Source organism: Lithobates pipiens, unplaced genomic scaffold (genome assembly GCF_037356315.1).
Source record: "Lithobates pipiens isolate NorthernLeopardFrog02 unplaced genomic scaffold, aLitPip1_a1.2 Scaffold_166, whole genome shotgun sequence".
NCBI classification, from domain to species: Eukaryota; Metazoa; Chordata; class Amphibia; order Anura; family Ranidae; genus Lithobates; species Lithobates pipiens.
In genome coordinates, this window is record NW_027507752.1 from 6,259 (window position 1) to 33,934 (window position 27,676).

The 27,676-nt window shown below is 50.7% G+C and overlaps 1 protein-coding gene across 1 annotated transcript; it reads right to left on the reverse strand.

Moving 5' to 3' along the window:
• Positions 1-1,261: 1,261 nt before the first annotated feature.
• Positions 1,262-26,657, reverse strand: LOC143986518 (fibroblast growth factor 16-like). Its single transcript, XM_077484874.1, has 2 exons — positions 26,145-26,657; positions 1,262-1,395 (listed from the first exon to the last, which is right to left on the reverse strand). Exons 1-2 carry the CDS (start codon positions 26,416-26,418, stop codon positions 1,262-1,264), a joined length of 408 nt encoding a protein of 135 aa, XP_077341000.1. The 5' UTR covers positions 26,419-26,657.
• Positions 26,658-27,676: the final 1,019 nt, after the last annotated feature.

Here is a 27,676-nt window from a genome sequence, read left to right on the forward strand (position 1 = left end):
GCCACGCTCACCCCCTACCAAACTCATGCTCTTATTTAGTCCAATGAGCTGCAGTCATTCCTTCCCCACAGCACTGTAAACAAAAAATAATCAAGAAGGCAGATTATTGGACTAAAAAAAAAAGGGTGCGAGTTTGAGGAGGAATTTGGCGGACACCTGAGTTCCTTTCTAATTATTACTGAGCGCTTTGGTCAGACTCAGTCGACAGAAGACCTCCATCGGATTGCTCTTCTTTTTCTGGGAAACAATTGGACTGCGAGGGGTTACCGTCATCCCAAGTTCAGATTGAACCAGCTGCAGAGCGCGGCTCCGGCACCCAATTTCCAGATTCCAGATTTTCAGGCCCCTGGGCACGGGGGCGGGGGTGGGGCTGCCAAGTGTAACCTAATTACTGAGGTTTATCAGGGAAAGTGATCAGGATTTATTGAAATGAAAGAATGTGATTTTCAGAGCCTGAGAAAAGTGAGAAGTGGGTGTGACTATGGAGATCCCAACCAGAGGGACCCGCCCTCCTCCGGAGACATTTATTCTGCATTCATTCTTTTATAGCAGGCTGGAGTTCCACTTTAAGGCCCACCATAGATTGTGTCATTTTCTTTCTTGCAACCCCAAAATCACTCGATTCTCTGGGGGGGGGGGGGGGGGGCGGGTGGATTCACTCGCACCCACAAGTCCTGGTCTCATCAATGATGGGAAATGCTGAATTGTATAGTTGTCACCAGAACAGGAAGGGAGGGGAAATCTTCCAATGGGGACACCGTTCTGATTCCGGTCTCGGGGGCAGGAAGTGGAGGACATTCTCCTCAATGGGACAACAATAAACCCGGATGATGATTGAACCCTCCCATAGTCTTATGTGAAGTTCTGGGTGTGATTGGTAAACCCTGTGCCCCCACCCCCCTCCCCGGGGTGCTCATTTAAGACACACACACACACACACACACACACACACACGCACACACGCACGCACGCACACACACACACACACACACACACACGCACACACGCACGCACACGGTTCTATTCACCAACATGGGGATCCTTATTCTTTTCCCAGGAAAGTGACGGTTATTTTCGGCAGATTCCATGGTGATGAGAACATGTCCTATGGCTGAGATCTTCCTATCCATGTGAATGGCGACTGTGGAAAGGTCCAGAATATGGAGGACAGTAAAACTTGAGAAACCAATGGAACGTTCAGAGATGGCCCAGGAGTCCGGCACCATGACTATTTCCACTTTTTTTATCTCTACATTCATGTCTAGGAAGTCAGGAAAAAATTCAGCCTTACCGACCCATACAGCTCGCCTCGCTCGTTCATTCCCAGGTAGAGACCGGAGTCCACACCGCGGATACTGACCAGACCGACCGCCAGGCTGATAAATTCCAAAATTCCTAAAAGATGATGAAACGGATACAATGAGCCGACAGAAAATACAGAGAAAGCTACAAAACCTTCATTATTCATCTTCATTCATAACAGGTATGATGATGTCATCGGGTCAATGACCTTCCACCCCCAGGCGGTCACATACAGACAGATAGGCGGGTCAGTCAGGTTCCAACAATCAGTTTTATTCACATTTGATATCCACCAAGTTTCTGGGTTAGAGATGTTCTTCTGGGCCTGAGGTGCTGCAGGGGCCTCTATGTGTGTCCCCCTACGAGGGGGATGGGAGGTGCGGTAGTTTGGGGTGCAGCCAGTAGACACAATCACTGCTGACTGCTGCACCTTTCCTCATACAGGTAAGCTGAAGTTGCTCGGTGATCTCAGGCCCTGAAGAAGAAGATCTGGAACCCTGAAATGTGTCGGCTGACAACTTTTTAGGTTTGAAATAGATCTCTATGGGGAACATGGGGACCCCTGACCTTCCTTCTCTGCAGATGGGAGAGGTCTCTCTATGGGGTACACGGGGACCCCGACCCCTGACCCTCCTCCTCTGCAGACAGAACAGGTCTTTCTATGGGGAACACGGGGACCCCTGATCCTCCTCTGCAGATGGGAGAGGTCTCTCTATGGGGAACACGGGGACCCCTTACCCTCCTCTTCTGCAGACAGAAGAGGTCTCTCTATGGGGAACACGGGGACCCCTTACCCTCCTCTTCTGCAGATGGGAGAGGTCTCTCTATGGGGAACACGGGGACCCCCACCCCTGACCCTCCTCCTCTGCAGACAGAACAGGTCTTTCTATGGGGAACACGGGGACCCCTGATCCTCCTCTGCAGATGGGAGAGGTCTCTCTATGGGGAACACGGGGACCCCTTACCCTCCTCTTCTGCAGACAGAAGAGGTCTCTCTATGGGAAACACGGGGACCCCTTACCCTCCTCTTCTGCAGATGGGAGAGGTCTCTCTATGGGGAACACGGGGACCCCTTACCCTCCTTCTCTGCAGATGGGAGAGGTCTCTCTATGGGGAACACGGGGACCCCTGACCCTCCTCCTCTGCTGATGGGAGAGGTCTCTCTATGGGGAACACGGGGACCCCTTACCCTCCTCTTCTGCTGATGGGAGAGGTCTCTCTATGGAGAACACGGGGACCCCTGACCCTCCTCTTCTGCTGATGGGAGAGGTCTCTCTATGGAGAACACGGGGACCCCTGACCCTCCTTCTCTGCAGACAGAAGAGGTCTCTCTATGGGAAACACGGTGACCCCTTACCCTCCTCTTCTGCAGATGGGAGAGGTCTCTCTATGGGGAACACGGGGACCCCGACCCCTGACCCTCCTCCTCTGCAGACAGAAGAGGTCTCTCTATGGGGAACACGGGGACCCCTGACCCTCCTCTTCTGCAGATGGGAGAGGTCTCTCTATGGGGAACACGGGGACCCCTGACCCTCCTCTTCTGCAGATGGGAGAAGTCTCTCTATGGAGAACACGGGGACCCCTTACCCTCCTCTTCTGCAGATGGGAGAGGTCTCTCTATGGGGAACACGGGGACCCCTGACCCTCCTCTTCTGCAGATGGGAGAGGTCTCTCTATGGAGAACACGGGGACCCCTGACCCTCCTCCTCTGCAGATGGGAGAGGTCTCTCTATGGGGAACACGGGGACCCCTGACCCTCCTCTTCTGCAGATGGGAGAGGTCTCTCTATGGGGAACATGGGGACGAGGTCTCTCTATGGGAGACATGGGGACCCCTTACCCTCCTCCTCTGCAGATGGGAGAGGTCTCTCTATGGGGAACACGGGGACCCCTGACACTCCTCTTCTGCAGATGGGAGAGGTCTCTCTATGGGGAACACGGGGACCCCTTACCCTCCTCTTCTGCAGAGGGTAGAGGACTCTCTATGGGAGACATGGGGACCCCTGACACTCCTCTATACACGGGAAAGATCTCTCTTTTTAGGCGATGTACAAAGCTTATAGTAAAAAGCAATAGAAGATTACAGCACAGCCGGCACTAGTATACATGTACAGCATTACATGCTATGTTGCTCGGGATACCCAATTTTCCATGATCAACCATTATTATCTTCCATGCCATTCAGCTTTGTCTACATTGAGGTTAAATTGGGACTGACGCGTTTCGGAGAGAACGCCTTCCTCAGGGAGAGGAGGAGTATACCATATGTACAATATTATGAGATATTCATTGTAAGATCCATACATATTATACAGAAAACAAACTCATCCCGCCATATACTAACAACAAGAAGTCATCAGAGTCGCCCCCTATGGGAATACAGTGGACTTTTATATGTGCCATTCTCATATTCTATGTGATTTATAGGCGGCATTGTTCATTTATGGAAATACAGCCTGCCTAGGACCGCCCACTAAGGCATTTTAATATTAGCATAACTCCTCCCACTGCTTACATCAGGCCTGAAGGCCCTATAGAGGAGTAATGAAGTGGGGGCTGGGGAGTTTTCAGGAAGCCCCTCCCACCAGCCATGATCTGCCCGCATTGCATAGAGAAGCACAGAGTGATGACATCACATTCACTCAGTGATGACATCACAAGGTATAAAGATACAAATATATAATGAGAATGGAAAGGTTTCATTAGAATGTTGATTAGGATTAGAAGAGAGCCTGCGGAGAAGAGTGTTCTCTGCCGACACATCTGGTTTGTAGCCGGTAATCAGGAGATGATATCTCGCTTGCCTCTGGTGAAGATCGGAGAATGATATGAAGAGGAAAATTCCGAATCCTTACATAACATATAGATGGGTTGTATACATTGTGTCAGGTCAGATCCATAAAGGAGTCGGGGGAGGGGCATATGGAAACTCTCTCTCCGTATACCGCCATGGCTTTCTTAAAGGAACGCGCATCCAATAATGAATCAACAGCAGCAGGAATCATCTGCAGGCTTTTAAAGGGGCGGCGTAGTGGCTCAGTGGTTAGCACTTCTGTCTTGCAGCACTGGGACTCTCAGGAGAAATCTCGGCCAGGGCACTATCTGCATGGAGTTTGTATGTGGCTTCCTCCTGGTACTCCGGTAGGAGAACGTATGCGCACCTTCCCATCATTCTCATACATTGGCTGCCACCATTTCCCTCCACATCTGGACGGTGCTCTCCATGCAGCACCCTCCCGGGGGATTATGGGAAAAGTCTGTGAATGTGAAAGGAACATAAAATCCTCCAGACAGGGAGGATGGGGTGAGGAGGACGAGTGAACGGGCGACTCCCGGCTGATTGTACACATGTGCCCCAAGGTGGATGTCCTCTAATTACTGAGAGCGCGGCACATGTCCCCTCCGGTAAGAACTTTGTACTAATTAAAGAGCATGACTAGAGAACAGCGGGGGTCGGACATTCCTTCTCCGACACATGCAGAACAGTCTGTGCTCCTGCCATCTTCCCAGCCATCCTCATGACTTCCCGTGTTCCCCGACTTCTCCTCCTGGAGGGAAGATTCCTGTCTGTGGGATCTCATATCATCCAGGATTTGGATTTCTAAGTGTACGAGACATTGATAAAAGGGGACAAACCTCCTCTTCAGATCTTCCCCCCAAAAATATGACGCCGGAAAATCACAGGTCTGACTTCATGACTTGGTGAAACGACTTTCACGGCTTGCTATCAATCCTTTGGAGGGTCTTGCATTGAACTCCTGGAGGGATCGGGCATTGGAGACCTGGGGTTAGGGTCTGGGGCACTCAGTAGGAGACCTGGGGTTATGGTTAGGGTCTGGGGCACGGGTTAGGGTCTGGGGCACTCAGGAGACCTGGGGTTGGGGCCTGGGGCACTCAGTAGGAGACCTGGGGTTGGGGCCTGGGGCACTCAGTAGGAGACCTGGGGTTAGGGTTAGGGCCTGGGACACTCAGTAGGAGACCTGAGATTACGGCTAGGGTCTGGGGCACTCAGTAGGAGACCTGGGGTTGGGGCCTGGGGCACTCAGTAGGAGACCTGGGGTTAGAGTTAGGGCCTGGGGCACTCAGTAGGAGACCTGGGGTTAGAGTTAGGGCCTGGGGCACTCAGTAGGAGACCTGAGATTACGGCTAGGGTCTGGGGCACTCAGTAGGAGACCTGGGGTTAGGGTCTGGGGCACGGGTTAGGGCCTGGGGCACTCAGTAGGAGACCTGGGGTTAGAGTTAGGGCCTTTGGACACTCAGTAGGAGACCTGAGATTACGGCTAGAGTCTGGGGCACTCAGTAGGAGACCTGGGGTTAGGGTACTTTGATGAGTGAGAGGGAGAGAGGACCTTAGGCATGCACGAGGAGACCTGGGGCATATGCCCTTGGTACCAGTGCCAGCAGTGCCCCTGCTCAGTACATTGTCTCAGCAGGCTTCCAGAGGAAGACTTACATTGTTCTGCTGTGTGAAGAGTTAACAGTAACTGAGCGTAGCGTGCCTGTAATATTCCAGGCTGGCAGTGTGCTCGCTGTACAGACACACATTTCCAATAAGTACAATTCTTACAAATAATCATTTACACGACCTCGGGGAACCGCGGAACGCAAAACACAGAAAGTCTCATATTGGCCGTCTAGACAGGTTCAGTCACATGGAGATGAAACAACCAGGACCGTCCGCGCTCCAAGCTGGACAGATCCAGAACAGGTGGAGCTCAGACAACTGCCCCCCGAAGTCACCCGTCTGGTCCGGTCTCACTCCACTTACTAGACCATTCACCATCTAACCAGGCTCCGCCCCCCACGGGGTGCTTCCATTTCCCGCTATTTCTCCTGCACACCCTTTTCTATTCTGCCATTTGGACTTGTTTTCCATATCGAAGGAGAAGTTAATGTCTGTTATCATTTTATAACCTCCCCCACAGGAACAAGTATCCCCACGGGAAAAAAGTAACCTCCCAGCAACAGGTACCCCTGGCTGCAACCAGTACCCGCACAGGAAAAGGTACCCTCCCAGCAACAAATACCCCCACAGGAACATGTACCCTCCCAGCAACAAATACCCCCACTGGAACAGTTACCCTCCCAGCAACAAATACCCCCACAGGAACAGGTACCCTCCCAGCAACAAATACCCCCACAGGAACAGGTACCCTCCCAGCAACAAATACCCCCACAGGAACAGGTACCCTCCCAGCAACAAATACCCCCACAGGAACAGGTACCCTCCCAGCAACAAATACCCCCACAGGAACAGGTACCCTCCCAGCAACAAATACCCCCACAGGAACAGGTACCCTCCCAGCAACAAATACCCCCACAGGAACAGGTACCCTCCCAGCAACAAATACCCCCACAGGAACAGGTACCCTCCCAGCAACAAATACCCCCACAGCAACAGGTACCCTCCCAGCAACAAATACCCCCACAGCAACAGGTACCCTCCCAGCAACAAATACCCCCACAGCAACAGGTACCCTCCCAGCAACAAATACCCCCACAGGAACAGGTACCCTCCCAGCAACAAATACCCCCACAGCAACAGGTACCCTCCCAGCAACAGGTACCCCCCCAGCAACAGGTACCCCCATAGGAAAAAGGTACCCCCACTGCAACAAGTACCCCCACTGCAACATGTACCCTCCCAGCAACAAATACCCCCACAGGAAAATGTACCCTCCCAGCAACAAATACCCCCACAGGAACATGTACCCTCCCAGCAACAAATACCCCCACAGGAACATGTACCCTCCCAGCAACAAATACCCCCACAGGAACAGGTACCCTCCCAGCAACAAATACCCCCACAGGAACATGTACCCTCCCAGCAACAAATACCCCCACAGGAACATGTACCCTCTCAGCAACAAATACCCCCACAGGAACATGTACCCTCCCAGCAACAAATAGGAAAAGGTACCTTACTGCAACCAGTACCCCCCCAGCAACAGGTACCCTCACAGGAAAAAGTACCCCCACTGCAACAAGTACCCCCACAGGAACAGGTACCCTCACAGAAACAGGTACCCCCACTACAAGAAATACCCCACTGCAACCAGTACCCCCGCAGGAACAGGCACCCCCACTGGTGGAGGGGGAGGGGCTACAGCCACTGCAATCCCCAGATGAGAGTTGATAGAAATCTGATGGAGCCCATTGAACACATTGTGGTTGATTCACTAAAGGCAAATCCACTTCGCACTACAAGTGCACTTAGAAGTGCAGTCACTGTAGATCTAAGGGGTAGATCTGAAATGAGGGGAAGCTCTGCTGATTTTATCATCCAATCACGAGCAAGCTAAAATGCTGTTTTTATTTTCATTGCATGTCCCCCTCGGATCTACAGCGACTGAACTTTCAAGTGCACTTGTAGTGCAAACTGGATTTGTAAATAGTACATAACCCCCCCCACTGTGTGTGGAATTCCTCTCCACCCCTCCTGTCTATTCCACAACCTCTGACACCACACTGGAAAACATGGAGCTGGAATCGGCACGAGACACCACAGCATACCCAACAGTTCACTCCATGAAGATTAGCAGAAATATTAAAGTCACAATCAATAGGCACTATGAAAGGGACTGCTGAAAAAAAATCAACACAGACCGGGGAAATATGTCCCACAGAAGTCCTTCCATAAAAGGGGCGGTCCACATAAAGATCTTTCAGTTAACTAGTTGCAGACTTTGGAAGTGCTAGACACGCCCACAAAAACTTCATTGTAGACAGAACATGTGTGGGTGTGCCCAGTGTCTCTGCCCCTCCCACTATACAGCAATTGTCGGCTTTGATTCCAGTTCTCTCACAGAAGGCGGAGCCGCTGTCACAAAGCAAACAAATCAATGTTTATAAACAACACAAATCCACAAAGAAATATAGAAAGATACAAAGTAACAGAATCTTTATTTTTGTAACATTCTGTTCATTCATCTGCAGAGCAAAGAGATCAACTTCCACCTACAGCAACCCAACAGGTGTACAGACCTCGGGATGGTGGGAACCCCTCATAATAGGCACAGCGGGTATACGGACCCGAGAACTCGGCACAGGGATGGTGGGAACCCCTCATAATAGGCACAGCGGGTATACGGACCCGAGAACTCGGCACAGGGATGGTGGGAACCCCTCATAATGGGCACAGCGGGTGTACGGACCCGGGAACTCGGCACAGGGATGGTGGGAAACTGCCATTCCTCTCCTTGACAGCGAGGTGAGAGGTTGCTAGTTCCTTTGCTCCTGTGCTTCCAGAGACCAGGGGTTAGAGTTACTCCTCTGCCCCAGGAAGGATGCTGGATCCTGGGGAGGACCCTGGCGGGGGCCCCCTGGATAGGCCTCAACCTGCGGAAGATTCTGGGCCTGGCCCAAGGAAGGATGAATCTCTGTCTTCCTTTAGACGGAGGATTGTGGAAACGCTGAAGCGGATTGAGAAGGAAGAGGAGAAGTTGGGAGCTTTGAAAGCTGAATTTAAAAAGAAAAAGCAGTTTTGTGCCAAAGTCTTCAGTAAGAAGAGACCGGCTCTGAGGCCTGAATTGAAGGACCTGGAGGAAGCTCTGCGGAAGCAGAAGGAATTGGTGAGTTCTCTGAAGGAGAATAGTGGAGCTTTTAAAGAAAAATATAAAAATGAGGAGCGATTTAATCAAATGAGGAAAGGAGCCTCTTCCTGCATGGAGAGCGAGGAGATGGAAGCAGAGAGTGAGAAAGTGGGCCCGGAGGATGAGCCCAGCTCTTCAACATCTCAGACACCTGCTGAACCCTCAATGGCGGAGGCCTCTGTCCCCTTCCCCCCCCAGCAATATGGAACATCCGTGCAGGAGGTTGAAGGTCCTGACATGTTGGATTTGATCAACAAACTGGAGGCCAGTCCAGATTCAGCTCCCCAGGAAGGTGAGGAGGAGAAGATGGACACCATTCCCAGCCCTGTGGAGGAAAGACCTGTGGAGAGAGCAGCTGCAGGTACTGTGTGTGTGCAGGATGGTGGGATCTTTAATAACAATGGGCCTGCTGAGGGTTGTGGTACTGCAGACAGTCAGCCCAGACCCATAGACAATGTACAGCGAGCAATAACATCTGCTAATAACTGTCAGCTTCAGTCTGCAGAGAGGTCCATGGACAATACAGTGACTTTGCCTGGACCAGGCACAGCGGCTGTTCCTGTGAATGGTGGAGGTGATGCTGGGAGCAGTAGTACTACAGCTCTCCAGGAGTCTGCAGCAGCCAAGACTGTGACGGCTCCCAGGATTGAAGCTGAGTGTTCGGGGGAGGGGGTGGGTCCTGCTAATCAGAAGACTGCTATCCCAGCTGATTCAGACTCTCTGCCAGCAGGTTTGAATGTATCTGAGGACAAGACTGCAAAAGCTGGAAGAAAAACTTATGCTGGTGTTGCTGCCACAGGATCTGGGAAGGGGGAACAAGCAGGGAAGGAGCATGGGGACGTTTTATCTTTCTCCCTGTTTAAAAGGAGGAATGTTGTACAATTGAAATGGGAAGGTGATGGAAACCCCCCACATAGGAGGGTGGTGGTGGATAAAATCCTGCAGATGGGGTTTAGGCCTGCGGATATCTTCGCCCTGATCAGTCCGGCAGGTTCCTATGAATATGATTTGTCCTTTATCCGTCCCGAGTCTTTGGACATATTTTGGGAGAAGTTTGAACACGTGTGTAGGGGCCTGCCGGACTGGAAAGGGCTCATCCCCAAACTTATTTCCCGCCAGCCCCTCATTAAAATGGTGACAATACTTGTGCGCAATGAATCCATACCCCAAGGGGATCTGACTGTATGGTTGAGGAGGTATGGGGACGTCCTGAGCCCCCTGAGAAAGATTTTGGACGATCGGGGAATATGGACAGGGGGATGGTCTGTGCAGCTGAAACTAAAGGTTATTGATAATGTTGTCCAACATCTGCCATCTTCAGCTTTCCTGGGGAGGGACAGGCTGACCATCTTCTACCCGGGCCAGCCAAAGCTCTGCAATAAATGTGGAGATAAAGGGCATCTTGCATCCTCCTGTCCAGTAATGAAGTGCTCCCTGTGTCAGGGTATAGGACATTTGGCAAAGGATTGTAATATTATAAGGTGTAATCTGTGCAATGCAGTGGGACATCCTTATAGTCAGTGTCCTGAGGCAATGCACAACAAGCCGGAGCTCATGAGAGAGTTCTTCCGTCTGGACATGGAGGATGCACAGAGCTCATCAGCTGGAGGGCCTGTGATTCCATCGGAGTCTGTGCCCATACCCAATGTGTCTCCCCAGTCTGTGCCAATACCCAATGTGTCCCCCCAGTCTGTGCCAATACCCAATGTGTCTGTGTCTCCCCAGTCTGTGCCCATACCCAATGGGTCTGTGTCTCCCCAGTCTGTGGTTCCCCAGTCTGTGCCAGTACCCAATGTGTCTGTGTCCTCCCAGCCTGTATGTAAAGTTTCAGTTGCCAAGAATGTGTCCAATCCTTCTGTGTCTTATCCTTCTGTGTCTTCTAAAATTGCAGAGGCAGCAAGAGGTGCTGAGGCTGGTGCATCAGGTGTGGTGCCAGTCCCCCTCCCCCGACGCTGCAGGGTTCCTATTGCAGATCGTGGGGGCCAGAGGAGTGGGGAAAATAGTGGGGAGGCTGGTCTGGTGGTAGATAAGGGAAGGGAGAGTGGGGGGGAGGGGGTTGAAGGGGAGGATAGGTGTGGGGAGGCTGGTTGTGGTTTATCCAAAGATGATATGGAGTGGTTGGAGGATAGGAGGAGGAGGGGCAAAAGAAGGAAAAAAAGGGGTTCAGTTCCCTTAAATCCTGTAGTTTTGCCTTTGGAAAATAAGTTTAAGGTCCTGTCGGACGATGATGATGATGATGATGAGTGGGACTCGTTCAGTTCAGCGTCCTCTATGGACGATGAGTGCCAGGGCGCAACAAAGCGTGCTGGTTCTCCAGGGAGAGGGAGTAGTCAGGCTAAGAAACGTCTGCCTCAATTACCCTAATGGCAGTTCCCACTCCGTTAAAAGTGGCAACCATTAATGTTGCCAGCTTGAGATCAGTAAGCGCTCGTCATATGGCCTTATTTTTGCTCAGCGAGTTTGATGCTGACATTTTGTTTTTACAAGAGACCCATCTGAGTAGTCTGGCTGATATACATCTGGCAAAGAAGGAGTGGAGACGTGGTCCCTCATTTTGGTCTCTTGCGGCCGAGCCTTACAGCGGGGTTGCAGTCCTTTTTTCTGGTATGGTAACGTGCCGGCGGGTAATTGAGGTAGAGATTGGGAGATGCATGGTCTTGGACGTCTCTGTAAGGGGGCAGGACTTGCGCCTGATTAACATCTATGGTCCCCAGACGAAGTGGGACAGGAAATGCCTCTTTACAAAGATTAAGCCTTTTCTTTTTACGGCCCAGCAGGTTATCTTTGGAGGTGATTTTAACACCATTACTAGGTCTAAAGACAGGAGAGGTTTCAGAGATAAGCTGGGCTATGACACCCTTTTTCTCAATGCGATAGTTAGGGAAGCAGGTCTGGTAGATGCGCACATTAAGCGTTGCCCAGACAGCACGGGGTTCACTTTTCAGAGAGGTAGTAGTCAGAGTAGGATAGATAGGTTTTTTTTAAAGGGAGACTCTGCTTTTTCGGCACCTGTGTGCCGGGCAGTGGAGTTTTCTGATCACTGTATTCTATCTGTGACTCTGAATGCCTCAGACATGCCACCTAGGGGGAGGGGTATCTGGAGATTGAATTCGGCCCTCCTGGAAGACGAGAGAGTAAGACAATCCTTTGAGGACTTTTTTCAAGCACAGGTAACGATCCTAGACTTTTGCAACAGCAAGTCAGAATGGTGGGAGCTTGTAAAACAGCGGACTGTTAGGCTTTTCAAGGCCATAGGAAGAAAGAAGCAGCAAGATAAGTATATCACCTACCAGCGTTTGCGGAGGAAACTTGACCGCCTTGTTTCGAATGGAGGAGATTCTGGGGCGATCTCTGAGGTGAAGCTCCTCCTTAGGAGACATGAATATGACCGGCACGCCTCTTTGGTTCAGGAGAGGGATTACGGGAAATACCATTCGCCTGACCCTTACCAGAACTGTAAACAGAGCGTAGCAGTTAAGACGGTCCATGGCCTGAAGGACAGTACGGGCTCTCTGACGAAGTCTAGGTCAGGGATCCTGGAGGTTGTCAGGTCATACTATGCCGATCTCCTGGGAGGAAGGAACCTTGATCGGACAAGGATGTTGGGTTTTTTGGACTCTACACCAGGACTGGAAAGTAATGTTCCTTTGATGAATTTGACAGATGAAATCCCTGCAGATGAGGTAGTCCAGGCTATTGATAAACTGGCCATCAAGAAAACGCCAGGGCCAGATGGGTTGACAGCTGAGTTTTATAAATGTTTTAAGACGATCCTGGCTCCCTACCTTGCGGAGGTTTTTAATGGCTGTTTGCAGGAGGGTTCTCTCCCTCCCTCCATGAGGCAATCTGCAGTGATCCTTCTGTCAAAGGGTAAAGATCCTTCGACGATTGAGAATTGGCGCCCCATTAGCCTTCTTAATGTCGATAGAAAGATACTGGCAAAGATTTTTTTCTGGCGATTATCACCAGTGGCAGGCAGTTTGTTATCCCACCACCAGCACTGTTCGGTCCAAGGTAGAAGCACTTTCTCAGCAGTGTTAGCCGTCCGGGAGGCCTTGGAGCGTTGTAGGGCTGCTGGTTGGGGTAAATTTTTGCTGACATTGGATCAGGCTAAGGCCTTTGATCGGGTTAATCATGATTACTTATGGCTCCTTCTTGGCAGATATGGCCTGGAGGGGGGTTTCATTGATTGGCTTAAGATCTTGTACAAAGGGGCTGAAAGCTTTCCGCTAGTTAATGGTTGGGTCGGGCAGCCCTTTGTGGTTGGCTCGGGTGTGCGTCAGGGGTGCCCATTGAGTCCTCTGTTATATGCATTTGCAATTGACCCCTTCATCAGAAGGCTGGAGAATGGGCCATTGTGTGGGGTACCTTTGGGCATCGCTGGTGAGCCTCCTTTGAAGGTTGTGGCCTATGCTGATGATGTTTCTGTTTTTGTCTCTGGGACTGGGGAGGCGCAGGAGGTGGTCTCAGTGATAACACGGTATTCAGAGGCATCAGGTTCAAAGGTCAACCAGGACAAGTGTGAAGCTTTCTGGATGGGCGTGGAAGGTGAGAGCTTTGTTCTCCCGGATGACTTCCCGGAGCCCCAGCAAAAAATTAGAGTTCTAGGCATTGAATTTGGCCCAGGTGACTATGGTCATGCAAATTGGGTGAACAGGCTGGAGAATGCCGATGCCAAGGTGGCAAGCTGGAAAGGTTGGCAGCTTTCCTTGAGGGAAAAGGTTGATCTGATCAAGACTTACCTGATTCCGATTTTTCTATATGTCAGTTTTGTTTGCGTTTTGCCAGCTTCTCTCTATACCAGGGTCTATACTTGTTTCTTCCAGCTGTTATGGGGGAACAGAATAAACCTTGTCAAAAGGAATGTGACTTACCTTTCTAGGCGGGAGGGTGGTCTAGGGATGATCAACCCTGTAGTCTTTTTCTCTCTGATGTTTGTGAAGTACAATCTTGGTAACATGTTGGCAGAGAGACCGCCTGGGTGGGTTGGTATTTTCCAGTCCTGGTTTAGGCCCTTTCTGCGAGACTGGGAAAATGGTGGGCCAGTGAAAAGCCTGAGGGTCAAGCATGATAAGCTCCCGGCTTATGTTGCCCCGTGTTTGAAAATGCTTCGGCAGTGGCAAGTAACGGCAGGAGAAGTCAGATCTCTTCCAAGGAAACTTCTTGAGAAGCGGATCATGAGCTCTGTTTTTTGCGAGCCACTGGCCCTGAGGGATTGCCCAAGCCTGGTTTTGGGGGTGGGTTTGCGGTTGATTAATTTGGAGAGAATCCCAATGAAGTTTAGGGATCAGGCTTGGCTTGCCTTTCATGGAAAACTATATGTGAAGGGCAACTTGAAGTTTCTTTCCATGAGTGATCGGGGCTGCCCGAGAGTGGAGTGTGGAGGAGTGGTGGAGTCCATGGATCACTTTCTACTTCAGTGCCCTTTTAATATAGAGGTGTACAAGAGGGTGGGGAGGGCTCTGAGTATACCCTTCCTCCCCCATATGAGTTATGCAGAGTGGGTGTATGGGGCTTTCCAGACTCGTCGGGATTATGATTTGGAAACACTTTTTTTAGTTAGTTTAGTAGTCCGTTATTTCACGTGGAGCGCACGGTGTCAGGTATCCTTACGGGGTAAAATCCTCCCTGTGGAAGTGGTGGTGCAGAACATTCTGGGTGAGGTTGGGAAGATTCGGGGTCTTGAGAAAGACAGGTGGCAGCAGGAGGCCTGGATAAAGGCGTGGAGGAATATCAGGACTCTGTAGCTGCTGCCTGTTGATCTCGGGGTGTGCGGCTTTCTTTGTATTCTTCTTTCACTCCCTTAGATTTTCAGATCCAATATAATTTTGATAAAAGGCTACATGCATGGTGACGGTGATGTTCCTTAGTCTGGCTCTCCCATAGGGATTATGTTGTGTGCAATTTGTTTTGCACTGTTTATTTTGTTCTTGTTCTTTCTGGTTTGTATAATTGTATTCAATTATTTTGTAAATATGTTTTATTTATTTATTATGTTTTTATTGTATATAAGTTGTTGTTTGTAAGATTTTCAATAAACAAAATTAACCCCTCATAATAGGCACAGCGGGTATACGGACCCGGGAACTTGGCACAGGGATCGTGGGAACCCCTCATAATAGGCACAGCGGGTATACGGACCTGGGAACTCGGCACAGGGATGGTGGGAACCCCTCATAATAGGCACAGCGGGTATACGGACCCGGGAACTCGGCACAGGGATCGTGGGAACCCCTCATAATAGGCACAGCGGGTATACGGACCTGAGAACTCGGCACAGGGATGGTGGGAACCCCTCATAATAGGCACAGCGGGTATACGGACCCGGGAACTCGGCATAGGGATGGTGGGAACCCCTCATAATAGGCACAGCGGGTGTACAGAACCGGGAACTCGGCACAGGGATGGTGGAAACCCCTCATAATGGGCACAGCGGGTGTACAGACCCGGGAACTCAGCACAGGGATGGTGGGAACCCCTCATAATGGGTACAGCGGGTGTACAGACCCGGGAACTCAGCACAGGGATGGTGGGAACCCCTCATAATGGGTACAGTGGGTGTACAGACCCGGGAACTCAGTACAGGGATGGTGGGAACCCTTCATAATGGGCACAGCGGGCGTACAGACCTGGGAACTCAGCACAGGGATGGTGGGAACCCCTCATAATGGGCACAGCGGGTGTACAGACCGGGGAACTCAGCACAGGGATGATGGGAACCCCTTATAATGGGCACAGCGGGTGTACAGACCGGGGAACTCAGCACAGGGATTATGGGAACCCCTCATAATGGGCACAGCGGGGGTACAGACCCGGGAACTCAGCACAGGGATGGTGGGAACCCCTCATAATGGGCACAGCGGGTGTACAGACCCGGGAACTCAGCACAGGGATGGTGGGAACCCCTTATAATGGGCACAGCGGGGGTACAGACCCGGGAACTCAGTACAGGGATGGTGGGAACCCCTCATAATGGGCACAGCGGGTGTACAGACCCACACAGAACATGTGTGGGTGTGCCCAGTGTCTCTGCCCCTCCCACTATACAGCAATTGTCGGCTTTGATTCCAGTTCTCTCACAGAAGGCGGAGCCGCTGTCACAAAGCAAACAAATCAATGTTTATAAACAACACAAATCCACAAAGAAATATAGAAAGATACAAAGTAACAGAATCTTTATTTTTGTAACATTCTGTTCATTCATCTGCAGAGCAAAGAGATCAACTTCCACCTACAGCAACCCAACAGGTGTACAGACCTCGGGATGGTGGGAACCCCTCATAATAGGCACAGCGGGTATACGGACCCGAGAACTCGGCACAGGGATGGTGGGAACCCCTCATAATAGGCACAGCGGGTATACGGACCCGAGAACTCGGCACAGGGATGGTGGGAACCCCTCATAATAGGCACAGCGGGTATACGGACCCGGGAACTTGGCACAGGGATCGTGGGAACCCCTCATAATAGGCACAGCGGGTATACGGACCTGGGAACTCGGCACAGGGATGGTGGGAACCCCTCATAATAGGCACAGCGGGTATACGGACCCGGGAACTCGGCATAGGGATGGTGGGAACCCCTCATAATAGGCACAGCAGGTGTACAGACCCGAGAACTCGGCACAGGGATGGTGGGAACCCCTCATAATAGGCACAGCGGGTATACGGACCCGAGAACTCGGCACAGGGATGGTGGGAACCCCTCATAATAGGCACAGCGGGTATACGGACCTGGGAACTCGGCACAGGGATGGTGGGAACCCCTCATAATAGGCACAGCGGGTATACGGACCTGAGAACTCGGCACAGGGATGGTGGGAACCCCTCATAATAGGCACAGCGGGTATACGGACCCGGGAACTCGGCATAGGGATGGTGGGAACCCCTCATAATAGGCACAGCGGGTGTACAGAACCGGGAACTCGGCACAGGGATGGTGGAAACCCCTCATAATGGGCACAGCGGGTGTACAGACCCGGGAACTCAGCACAGGGATGGTGGGAACCCCTCATAATGGGTACAGCGGGTGTACAGACCCGGGAACTCAGCACAGGGATGGTGGGAACCCCTCATAATGGGTACAGTGGGTGTACAGACCCGGGAACTCAGTACAGGGATGGTGGGAACCCTTCATAATGGGCACAGCGGGCGTACAGACCTGGGAACTCAGCACAGGGATGGTGGGAACCCCTCATAATGGGCACAGCGGGTGTACAGACCGGGGAACTCAGCACAGGGATGATGGGAACCCCTTATAATGGGCACAGCGGGGGTACAGACCCGGGAACTCAGCACAGGGATGGTGGGAACCCCTCATAATGGGCACAGCGGGTGTACAGACCCGGGAACTCAGCACAGGGATGGTGGGAACCCCTTATAATGGGCACAGCGGGGGTACAGACCCGGGAACTCAGCACAGGGATGGTGGGAACCCCTCATAATGGGCACAGCGGGTGTACAGACCTGGGAACTCAGCACAGGGATGGTGGGAACCCCTCATAATGGGCACAGCGGGGGTACAGACCCGGGAACCCCTCATAATGGCTGTTATGGGGGAACAGAATAAACCTTGTCAAAAGGAATGTGACTTACCTTTCTAGGCGGGAGGGTGGTCTAGGGATGATCAACCCTGTAGTCTTTTTCTCTCTGATGTTTGTGAAGTACAATCTTGGTAACATGTTGGCAGAGAGACCGCCTGGGTGGGTTGGTATTTTCCAGTCCTGGTTTAGGCCCTTTCTGCGAGACTGGGAAAATGGTGGGCCAGTGAAGAGCCTGAGGGTCAAGCATGATAAGCTCCCGGCTTATGTTGCCCCGTGTTTGAAAATACTTCAGCAGTGGCAAGTAACGGCAGGAGAAGTCAGATCTCTTCCAAGGAAACTTCTTGAGAAGCGGATCATGAGCTCTGTTTTTTGCGAGCCACTGGCCTTGAGGGATTGCCCAAGCCTGGTTTTGGGGGTGGGTTTGCGGTTGATTAATTTGGAGAGAATCCCAATGAAGTTTAGGGATCAGGCTTGGCTTGCCTTTCATGGAAAACTATATGTGAAGGGCAACTTGAAGTTTCTTTCCATGAGTGATCGGGGCTGCCCGAGAGTGGAGTGTGGAGGAGTGGTGGAGTCCATGGATCACTTTCTACTTCAGTGCCCTTTTAATATAGAGGTGTACAAGAGGGTGGGGAGGGCTCTGAGTATACCCTTCCTCCCCCATATGAGTTATGCAGAGTGGGTGTATGGGGCTTTCCAGACTCGTCGGGATTATGATTTGGAAACACTTTTTTAAGTTAGTTTAGTAGTCCGTTATTTCACGTGGAATGCACGGTGTCAGGTATCCTTACGGGGTAAAATCCTCCCTGTGGAAGTGGTGGTGCAGAACATTCTGGGTGAGGTTGGGAAGATTCGGGGTCTTGAGAAAGACAGGTGGCAGCAGGAGGCCTGGATAAAGGCGTGGAGGAATATCAGGGCTCTGTAGCGGCTGCCTGTTGATCTCGGGGTGTGCGGCTTTCTTTGTATTCTTCTTTCACTCCCCTAGATTTTCAGATCCAATATAATTTTAATAAAAGGCTCCATGCATGGTGACGGTGATGTTCCTTAGTCTGGCTCTCCCATAGGGATTATCTTGTGCGCAATTTGTTTTGCACTGTTTATTTTGTTCTTGTTCCTTCTGGTTTGTATAATTATATTCAATTATTTTGTAAATATGTTTTATTTATTTATTATGTTTTTATTGTTTATAAGTTGTTGTTTGTAAGATTTTCAATAAACAAAATTAACCCCTCATAATGGGCACAGCGGGTGTACAGACCCGGGAACTCAGCACAGGGATGGTGGGAACCCCTCATAATGGGCACAGCGGGTATACAGACCCGGGAACTCAGCACAGGGATGGTGAGAACCCCTCATAATGGGCACAGCGGGTGTACAGACCTGGGAACTCAGCACAGGGATGGTGAGAACCCCTCATAATGGGCACAGCGGGTGTACAGACCCGGGAACTCAGCACAGGGATGGTGGGAACCCCTCATAATGGGCACAGCGGGTGTACAGACCCGGGAACTCAGCACAGGGATGGTGAGAACCCCTCATAATGGGCACAGCGGGTGTACAGACCCGGGAACTCGGCACAGGGATGGTGGGGACCCCTCATAATGGGCACAGCGGGTGTATAGACCCGGGAACTCGGCACAGAGATGGTGGGAACCCCTCATAATGGGCACAGCGGGTGTATAGACCCGGGAACTCGGCACAGAGATGGTGGGAACCCCTCATAATGGGCACAGCGGGTGTACAGACCCGGGAACTCGGCACAGGGATGGTGGGGACCCCTCATAATGGGCACAGCGGGTGTATAGACCCGGGAACTCGGCACAGGGATGGTGGGGACCCCTCATAATGGGCACAGCGGGTGTATAGACCCGGGAACTCGGCACAGAGATGGTGGGAACCCCTCATAATGGGCACAGCGGGTGTACAGACCCGGGAACTCAGCACAGGGATGGTGAGAACCCCTCATAATGGGCACAGCGGGTGTACAGACCCGGGAACTCAGCACAGGGATGGTGGGAACCCCTCATAATGGGCACAGCGGGTGTATAGACCCGGGAAATCGGCACAGGGATGGTGGGAACCCCTCATAATGGGCACAGCGGGTGTACAGACCCGGGAACTCGGCACAGGGATGGTGGGAACCCCTCATAATGGGCACAGCGGGTGTACAGACCCGGGAACTCAGCACAGGGATGGTGGGAACCCCTCATAATGGGCACAGTGGGATAATGTCTGGACAGGTCCTCCAATGTTTCTTCCATAGAGGGGAATCCAGTCACATTTTCATACATGATAGCACCCGGTGACCCCGCTAACCTGATACCTGTAACATGTCATATCACACTTATCTCTCATATCATCAGAGGCAGGTTCAGGTCATTTAAAAAAAGACAACTTCCTGTTATCGGGTGACAACGCTCTGTCCCCATCTCCAAATTGCCTTCCTGTTCCATGGACTTCCCATGGAGACTACAAGAGGTAGTTTCAGCACTCATTACACAGACACGGTCCTCTGATGTCACCATCAGGAAACGCACCCTGATAAATGCCGTGCAGCCATCATGGGGGAAGTGGCTACAAAGAGGTTGTAGGAGATCAGCAGTACTGAGATGTAACAAAAAGGGGAAAAGAAGGATTTCATTGGAACATAATGTTATCCAGTTGGGGTTTCCATCGACTTCAATATACTGGAGCTCATATTTCATCCACTGCATGAATGTCTGGATGTTCCAGATCAATGTAGAAATATGCTGGACGGAGATCCTGGAAGAGGAATCCGGGGAGGGCCGGAGCCGGCATACACTGACTAATCCCAGACATTCCTCCAAAATGGTTTTTGTGCACCTGCAGAAAGAAAGGGCAGGCGGAAAAAAAAAGTTGACATTTCTTGTAAATTAGCGCATTTGTTTAGGATTTCTGTTCTCCACCAGCGGAAAGGAGCGGTGATTTATATCCATGAGTCCTGGATGTGGCATGGCCAATGGTATGCAGCCTGGCAGGGAAGGGGTTAAATCCTCCATAGCCACTGCCAGGGAGGAAGGACACCTGTTTCCTCCTGGGCGGGGCATGACAAAGGTCACCCCTCCCACTGACCCCAGCATGACCGACGCCAAGTTTATTTCAGAGTCTAGAATATTATCCTTTCCACCTCTATCACAGAATCATCTACCTACCTCTTTATCCATCAATATCAGGTGTATTTTATCACCTGTATCTGGCGATGGATCTCTTATCAGAGAGGCGATCTGTCGCTAAACCCCCAAGCCTCAAATTTGTGCATTGGACGTGGGGGGCACAATAATAGCCGCAGCATGTGTACAACCCCATCCAACTGCCCTTGCAGGGGGAATGACTGGACAGCCAGTTTTTACTGCCCCCAGACTGCTGGTGGAAACCGACCCTTGGACAGCTGTTAAAGGAACAGGTGTCCCCAATGGAAGATTTCCCCTCCATTCAACTCAAAATGTAGGATTTCCAGGTGACAATAAAATAATAAGAGAACCTCCATAAAACACATATTAAGAGCACCTCCATAAAATACATAGATAATAAGAGAACCTCCAAGAAGAACACAAATAATAGGAGAACCTTCATAAGATCCATAAATAATAGGAGACCCTCCATAAGATCCATAAATAATAGGAGACCCTCCATAAGATACATAAATAATAGGAGAACCTTCATAAGATACATAAATAATAGGAGACCCTCCATAAGATACATAAATAATAGGAGACCCTCCATAAGATACATAAATAATAGGAGACCCTCCATAAGATCCATATATAATAAGAGACCCTCCATAAGATACATAAATAATAGGAGACCCTCCATAAGATCCATAAATAATAGGAGAACCTCCATAAGATCCATAAATAATAGGAGACCCTCCATAAGATCCATAAATAATAGGAGACCCTCCATAAGATCCATAAATAATAGGAGACCCTCCATAAGATCCATATATAATAAGGGAACCTCCATAAGATCCATAAATAATAGGAGACCCTCCATAAGATACATAAATAATAGGAGAACCTCCATAAGATACATAAATAATAGGAGACCCTCCATAAGATCCATAAATAATAGGAGACCCTCCATAAGATCCATAAATAATAGGAGACCCTCCATAAGATACATAAATAATAGGAGACCCTCCATAAGATACATAAATAATAGGAGACCCTCCATAAGATACATAAATAATAGGAGACCCTCCATAAGATACATAAATAATAGGAGACCCTCCATAAGATCCATAAATAATAGGAGAACCTCCATAAGATACATAAATAATAGGAGACCCTCCATAAGATACATAAATAATAGGAGACCCTCCATAAGATACATAAATAATAGGAGACCCTCCATAAGATCCATAAATAATAGGAGACCCTCCATAAGATACATAAATAATAGGAGACCCTCCATAAGATACATAAATAATAGGAGACCCTCCATAAGATACATAAATAATAGGAGACCCTCCATAAGATCCATATATAATAAGAGAACCTCCATAAGATACATAAATAATAAGAGAACCTCCATAAGATACATAAATAATAGGAGACCCTCCATAAGATCCATAAATAATAGGAGACCCTCCATAAGATCCATATATAATAAGAGACCCTCCATAAGATACATAAATAATAAGAGAACCTCCATAAGATACATAAATAATAGGAGACCCTCCATAAGATCCATAAATAATAGGAGACCCTCCATAAGATACATAAATAATAGGAGACCCTCCACAAGATACATAAATAATAGGAGACCCTCCATAAGATACATAAATAATAAGAGAACCTCCATAAGATACATAAATAATAGGAGACCCTCCATAAGATACATAAATAATAAGAGAACCTCCATAAGATACATAAACCCGAACACTGAAATCCATCATGGGAGAGATATGGACGGCTTTAAGCAGAATTGACCAGAATGTATGATGGGACCATTGCTCCCTAAGTGACTGAGGTGGCCGGACATGTAGTGATTTGTGACCGATCTACATATGAGACATTCACCCTTTGATTTAAGCAGATCTTTCACCTCGGTAGATTGAATGACCAGATTGACTTGTGTGTGTGGCCACCATTAGCCACTTTGGTACAGTAAAGCCCAATAGACTATAATAAAGGAGCCTGGTGTAATAATGACAATACTGAGAAGACTCATCATTATAGAAATAAAACTTCGCCCATCCTCCAGCTAATCTCACATTTCACGTCAGCTCCATAGAAGATCGGGAAATCCCAGAACAATGAAAGTTGGTTGCCTGACATTTAAAAGCCGCAGTTGATTCTGGGAACCAAAATCTGTCATCCAAAGAACAAACAATGCAGGAAACTGGATGTGTAATCCCCGGCATCACATTACCGACTAAATACCAGATTGTGAGAAGCCTCAATAAACCGGTGTGAGGAGCCAGGTATGGGGAAGGGATGAGAGGAGCCAGGTATGGGGAAGGGATGAGAGGAGCCAGGTATGGGGAAGGGATGAGAGGAGCCAGGTATGGGGAAGGGATGAGAGGAGCCAGGTATGGGGAAGGGATGAGAGGAGCCAGGTATGGGGAAGGGATGAGGGGAGCCAGGTATGGGGAAGGGATGAGAGGAGCCAGGTATGGGGAAGGGATGAGAGGAGCCAGGTATGGGGAAGGGATGAGAGGAGCCAGGTATGGGGAAGGGATGAGAGGAGCCAGGTATGGGGAAGGGATGAGGGGAGCCAGGTATGGGTAAGGGGTGAGAGGAGCCAGGTATGGGGAAGGGATGAGAGGAGCCAGGTATGGGGAAGGGATGAGAGGAGCCAGGTATGGGGAAGGGGTGAGAGGAGCCAGGTATGGGGAAGGGGTGAGAGGAGCCAGGTATGGGGAAGGGGTGAGAGGAGCCAGGTATGGGGAAGGGATGAGAGGAGCCAGGTATGGGGAAGGGGTGAGAGGAGCCAGGTATGGGGAAGGGGTGAGAGGAGCCAGGTATGGGGAAGGGGTGAGAGGAGCCAGGTATGGGGAAGGGGTGAGAGGAGCCAGGTATGGGGAAGGGGTGAGAGGAGCCAGGTATGGGGAAGGGATGAGAGGAGCCAGGTATGGGGAAGGGAGTGAGGAACTAGGCATGGGGAAGGGATGAGAGGAGCCAGGCATGGGTAAGGGATGAGAGGATCCAGGCATGGGTAAGGGATGAGAGGATCCAGGCATGGGTAAGGGATGAGAGGATCCAGGCATGGGTAAGGGATGAGAGGATCCAGGCATGGGTAAGGGATGAGAGGATCCAGGCATGGGTAAGGGATGAGAGGATCCAGGCATGGGTAAGGGATGAGAGGATCCAGGCATGGGTAAGGGATGAGAGGATCCAGGCATGGGTAAGGGATGAGAGGATCCAGGCATGGGTAAGGGATGAGAGGATCCAGGTATAGGATAGGAGTGTGAGGAGCTAAGTATGGGGGAGTGAGGTGAGGAGCCAGGTAGAGAATGATGAGGAACCAGATTTGGGGAAGGGATGTGAAGAGCCAGGTATGGGGAAGCTATATAAGGAGCCAGGTATAGGGAAGGTATATAAGGGGCCAAGTACAGGGAAGGTATATAAGGAGCCAGGTACAGGGAAGGTATATAAGGAGCCAGGTATGGGGTAGGTATAAAAGGATCCAGGTATGGTAAAGGGATATAAGGAGCCAGGTATGGGGAAGGTATATAAGGAGCCAGGTATGGGGAAGGTATATATGGATCCAGGTATGGGGAAGGTATATAAGGAGCCAGGTATGGGGAAGGAATATAAGGAGCCAGGTATGGGGAAGGTATATAAGGAGCCAGGTATGGGGAAGGTATATAAGGAGCCGGGTATGGGGAAGGTATATAAGGAGCCAGGTATGGGGAAGGTATATAAGGAGCCAGGTATGGGGAAGGTATATAAGGAGCCAGGTATGGGGAAGGTATATAAGGAGCCAGGTATGGGGAAGGTATATAAGGAGCCAGGTATGTTGAAGTTATATATGGTTCCAGGTATGAGAAAGGTATATATGGATCCAGGTATGGGGAAGGTATAAAAGGAGCCAGGTATGGGGAAGGTATAAAAGGAGCCAGGTATGGGGAAGGTATAAAAGGAGCCAGGTATGGGGAAGGTATAAAAGGAGCCAGGTATGGGGAAGGTATAAAAGGAGCCAGGTATGGGGAAGGTATAAAAGGAGCCAGGTATGGGGAAGGTATAAAAGGAGCCAGGTATGGGGAAGGTATAAAAGGAGCCAGGTATGGGGAAGGTATAAAAAGGAGCCAGGTATGGGGAAGGTATAAAAGGAGCCAGGTATGGGGAAGGTATAAAAGGAGCCAGGTATGGGGAAGGTATAAAAGGAGCCAGGTATGGGGAAGGTATAAAAGGAGCCAGGTATGGGGAAGGTATAATAGGAGCCAGGTATGGGGAAGGTATAAAAGGAGCCAGGTATGGGGAAGGTATAAAAGGAGCCAGGTATGGGGAAGGTATAAAAGTAGCCAGGTATGGGGAAGGTATAAAAGGAGCCAGGTATGGGGAAGGTATAAAAGGAGCCAGGTATGGGGAAGGTATAAAAGGAGCCAGGTATGGGGAAGGTATAAAAGGAGCCAGGTATGGGGAAGGTATAAAAGGAGCCAGGTATGGGGAAGGTATAAAAGTAGCCAGGTATGGGGAAGGTATAAAAGTAGCCAGGTATGGGGTAGGTATATAAGGAGCCAGGTATGGGGAAGGTATAAAAGTAGCCAGGTATGGGGTAGGTATATAAGGAGCCAGGTATGGGGAAGGTATATAAGGATTCAGGTATGGGAAAGGTATAAAAGGAGCCAGGTATGGGGTAGGTATATAAGGTGCCAGGTATGGGGAAGGTATATAAGGAGCAAGGTAAGGGGTAGGTATAAAAGGATCCAGGTACGGGGAAGGTAAAAAAGGAGCCAGGTATGGGGAAGGTATATAAGAAGCCGAGTATGGGGAAGGTATATAGGGATCCGGGTATGGGAAAGGTATATATGGAGCCAGGTATGGGGTAGGTATATAAGGAGCTAGGTATAAGGAAGGGATATAAGGATCCAGGTATGGGGAAAGTATAAAAGGAGCCAGGTATGGGGTAGATATATAAGGGGCTGGGTATGGGGAAGGTATATAGGGAGTCAGGTATGGGGTAGGTATATATGGAGCCAGGTATGGGGAAAGTATAAAAGGAGCCAGGTATGGGGTAGATATATAAGGAGCTGGGTATGGGTAGGTATATAAGGAGCCAGGTATGGGGTAGGTTTATAAGGAGCCCAGTATGGGGTAGGTATATAAGGAGCCAGGTATGGGGTAGGTTTATAAGGAGCCAGGTATGGGGTAGGTTTATAAGGAGCCAGGTGTGGGGTAGGTTTATAAGGAGCCAGGTATGAGGTAGGTATATAAGGAGCCAGGTATGGGGTAGGTATATAAGGAGCCAGGTATGGGGTAGGTATATAAGGAGCCAGGTATGGGGTAGTTATATAAGGAGCCAGGTATGGGGTAGTTATATAAGGAGCCAGGTATGGGGTAGGTTTATAAGGAGCCAGGTATGGGGAAGGTATATAAGGAGCCAGGTATGGGGTAGGTATATAAGGAGCCAGGTATGGGGTAGGTATATAAGGAGCCAGGTATGGGGTAGTTATATAAGGAGCCAGGTAGAGAACGGTAAGTGAGGAACCAGGTTTGGAGAAGGGAAGTCAATGAGCCTTACCGAATCTACTGTGGTCCTGCCTGGTCCCATGTACAGTCCCATTGGGGAAGATCTCCAGGTGGAAGCCCGTCCTGCAGTAGAGTTGTCTCCTCCGGAGGATCCCCTTCAGGTGGGCGAAGTCGGTGGGGGTTCCCCTTTGTAGTCTCCCCTCTATCTGCCCCAGCCTCTCATTCAGGAAGCCGGGGGAGTCCGCTAAAGCCACATTCCCATAAGAAGAGGAGAAGCCATGTAAGTCCAGATCCAGAGAAGCCACAAACCCTCCAACCTCAGCCATGTCCTCAGGGGGGAGGGGAGGGCAGCACGGCACTTGTAGTACTTAGAGGACAATGTCCATGAATGAGGAGCGGCGGTCCCTGCGTGCGGTCCCTGCGTGCAGCCCCGGTGCCGAGTGCAGGGATCTCCTCCGGCTGGTCATAGCTGAGTCTGTCTGATGGGAGAGATGAAAAGTCACTTTATATACATCCCCCCCTCCACATTCTGCACGTTATACAAGCCACACCTCGTTATTACCACCCCCCCTCCTCCCCACCTCATTATTACCCCCACCCACTCCCCCCTCATTATTACCACCCCCATCTCATTATTACCACCCCCTCCCCACTTCTTTATTATCACCCCCCCACATCATTATTACCCCACCCCCCCTACTTCAGTATTACCACCCCCCCACCTCATTATTACTAACCCCCCTCCCCACTTCATTATTTCCACCCCCTCCCCATTCCATTATTACCCCCCCACTTCATTATTACCACACCACCCCCCTCTCTATCTGCAGAGGGCAGCGGAGCCGGGTGAGGAGGAGAGAGCGGGACCCCGCGAGACTGACCTGTGTCTGGAGACTGGAGCGGGACTGACCTGAGCCTGGAGACTGGAGCGGGACTGACCTGTGTCTGGAGACTGGAGCGGGACTGACCTGAGACTGGAGACTGGAGCGGGACTGACCTGAGACTGTGGACTGGAGCGGGACTGACCTGTGTCTGGAGACTGGAGCGGGACTGACCTGTGTCTGGAGACTGGAGCGGGACTGACCTGTGTCTGGAGACTGGAGCGGGACTGACCTGTGCCTGGAGACTGGAGCGGGACTGACCTGAGACTGGGGACTGGAGCGGGACTGACCTGTGCCTGGAGACTGGAGCGGGACTGACCTGTGTCTGGAGACTGGAGCGGGACTGACCTGAGACTGGGGACTGGAGCGGGACTGACCTGTGTCTGGAGACTGGAGCGGGACTGACCTGTGTCTGGAGACTGGAGCGGGACTGACCTGTGTCTGGAGACTGGAGCGGGACTGACCTGTGCCTGGAGACTGGAGCGGGACTGACCTGAGACTGGGGACTGGAGCGGGACTGACCTGAGACTGGAGACTGGAGCGGGACTGACCTGAGCCTGGAGACTGGAGCGGGACTGACCTGTGCCTGGAGACTGGAGCGGGACTGACCTGAGACTGGGGACTGGAGCGGGACTGAGCTGAGCCTGGAGCGGGACTTACCTGTGCCTGGAGACTGGAGGGGGGGGGGGGGGGGGTTGGGGGT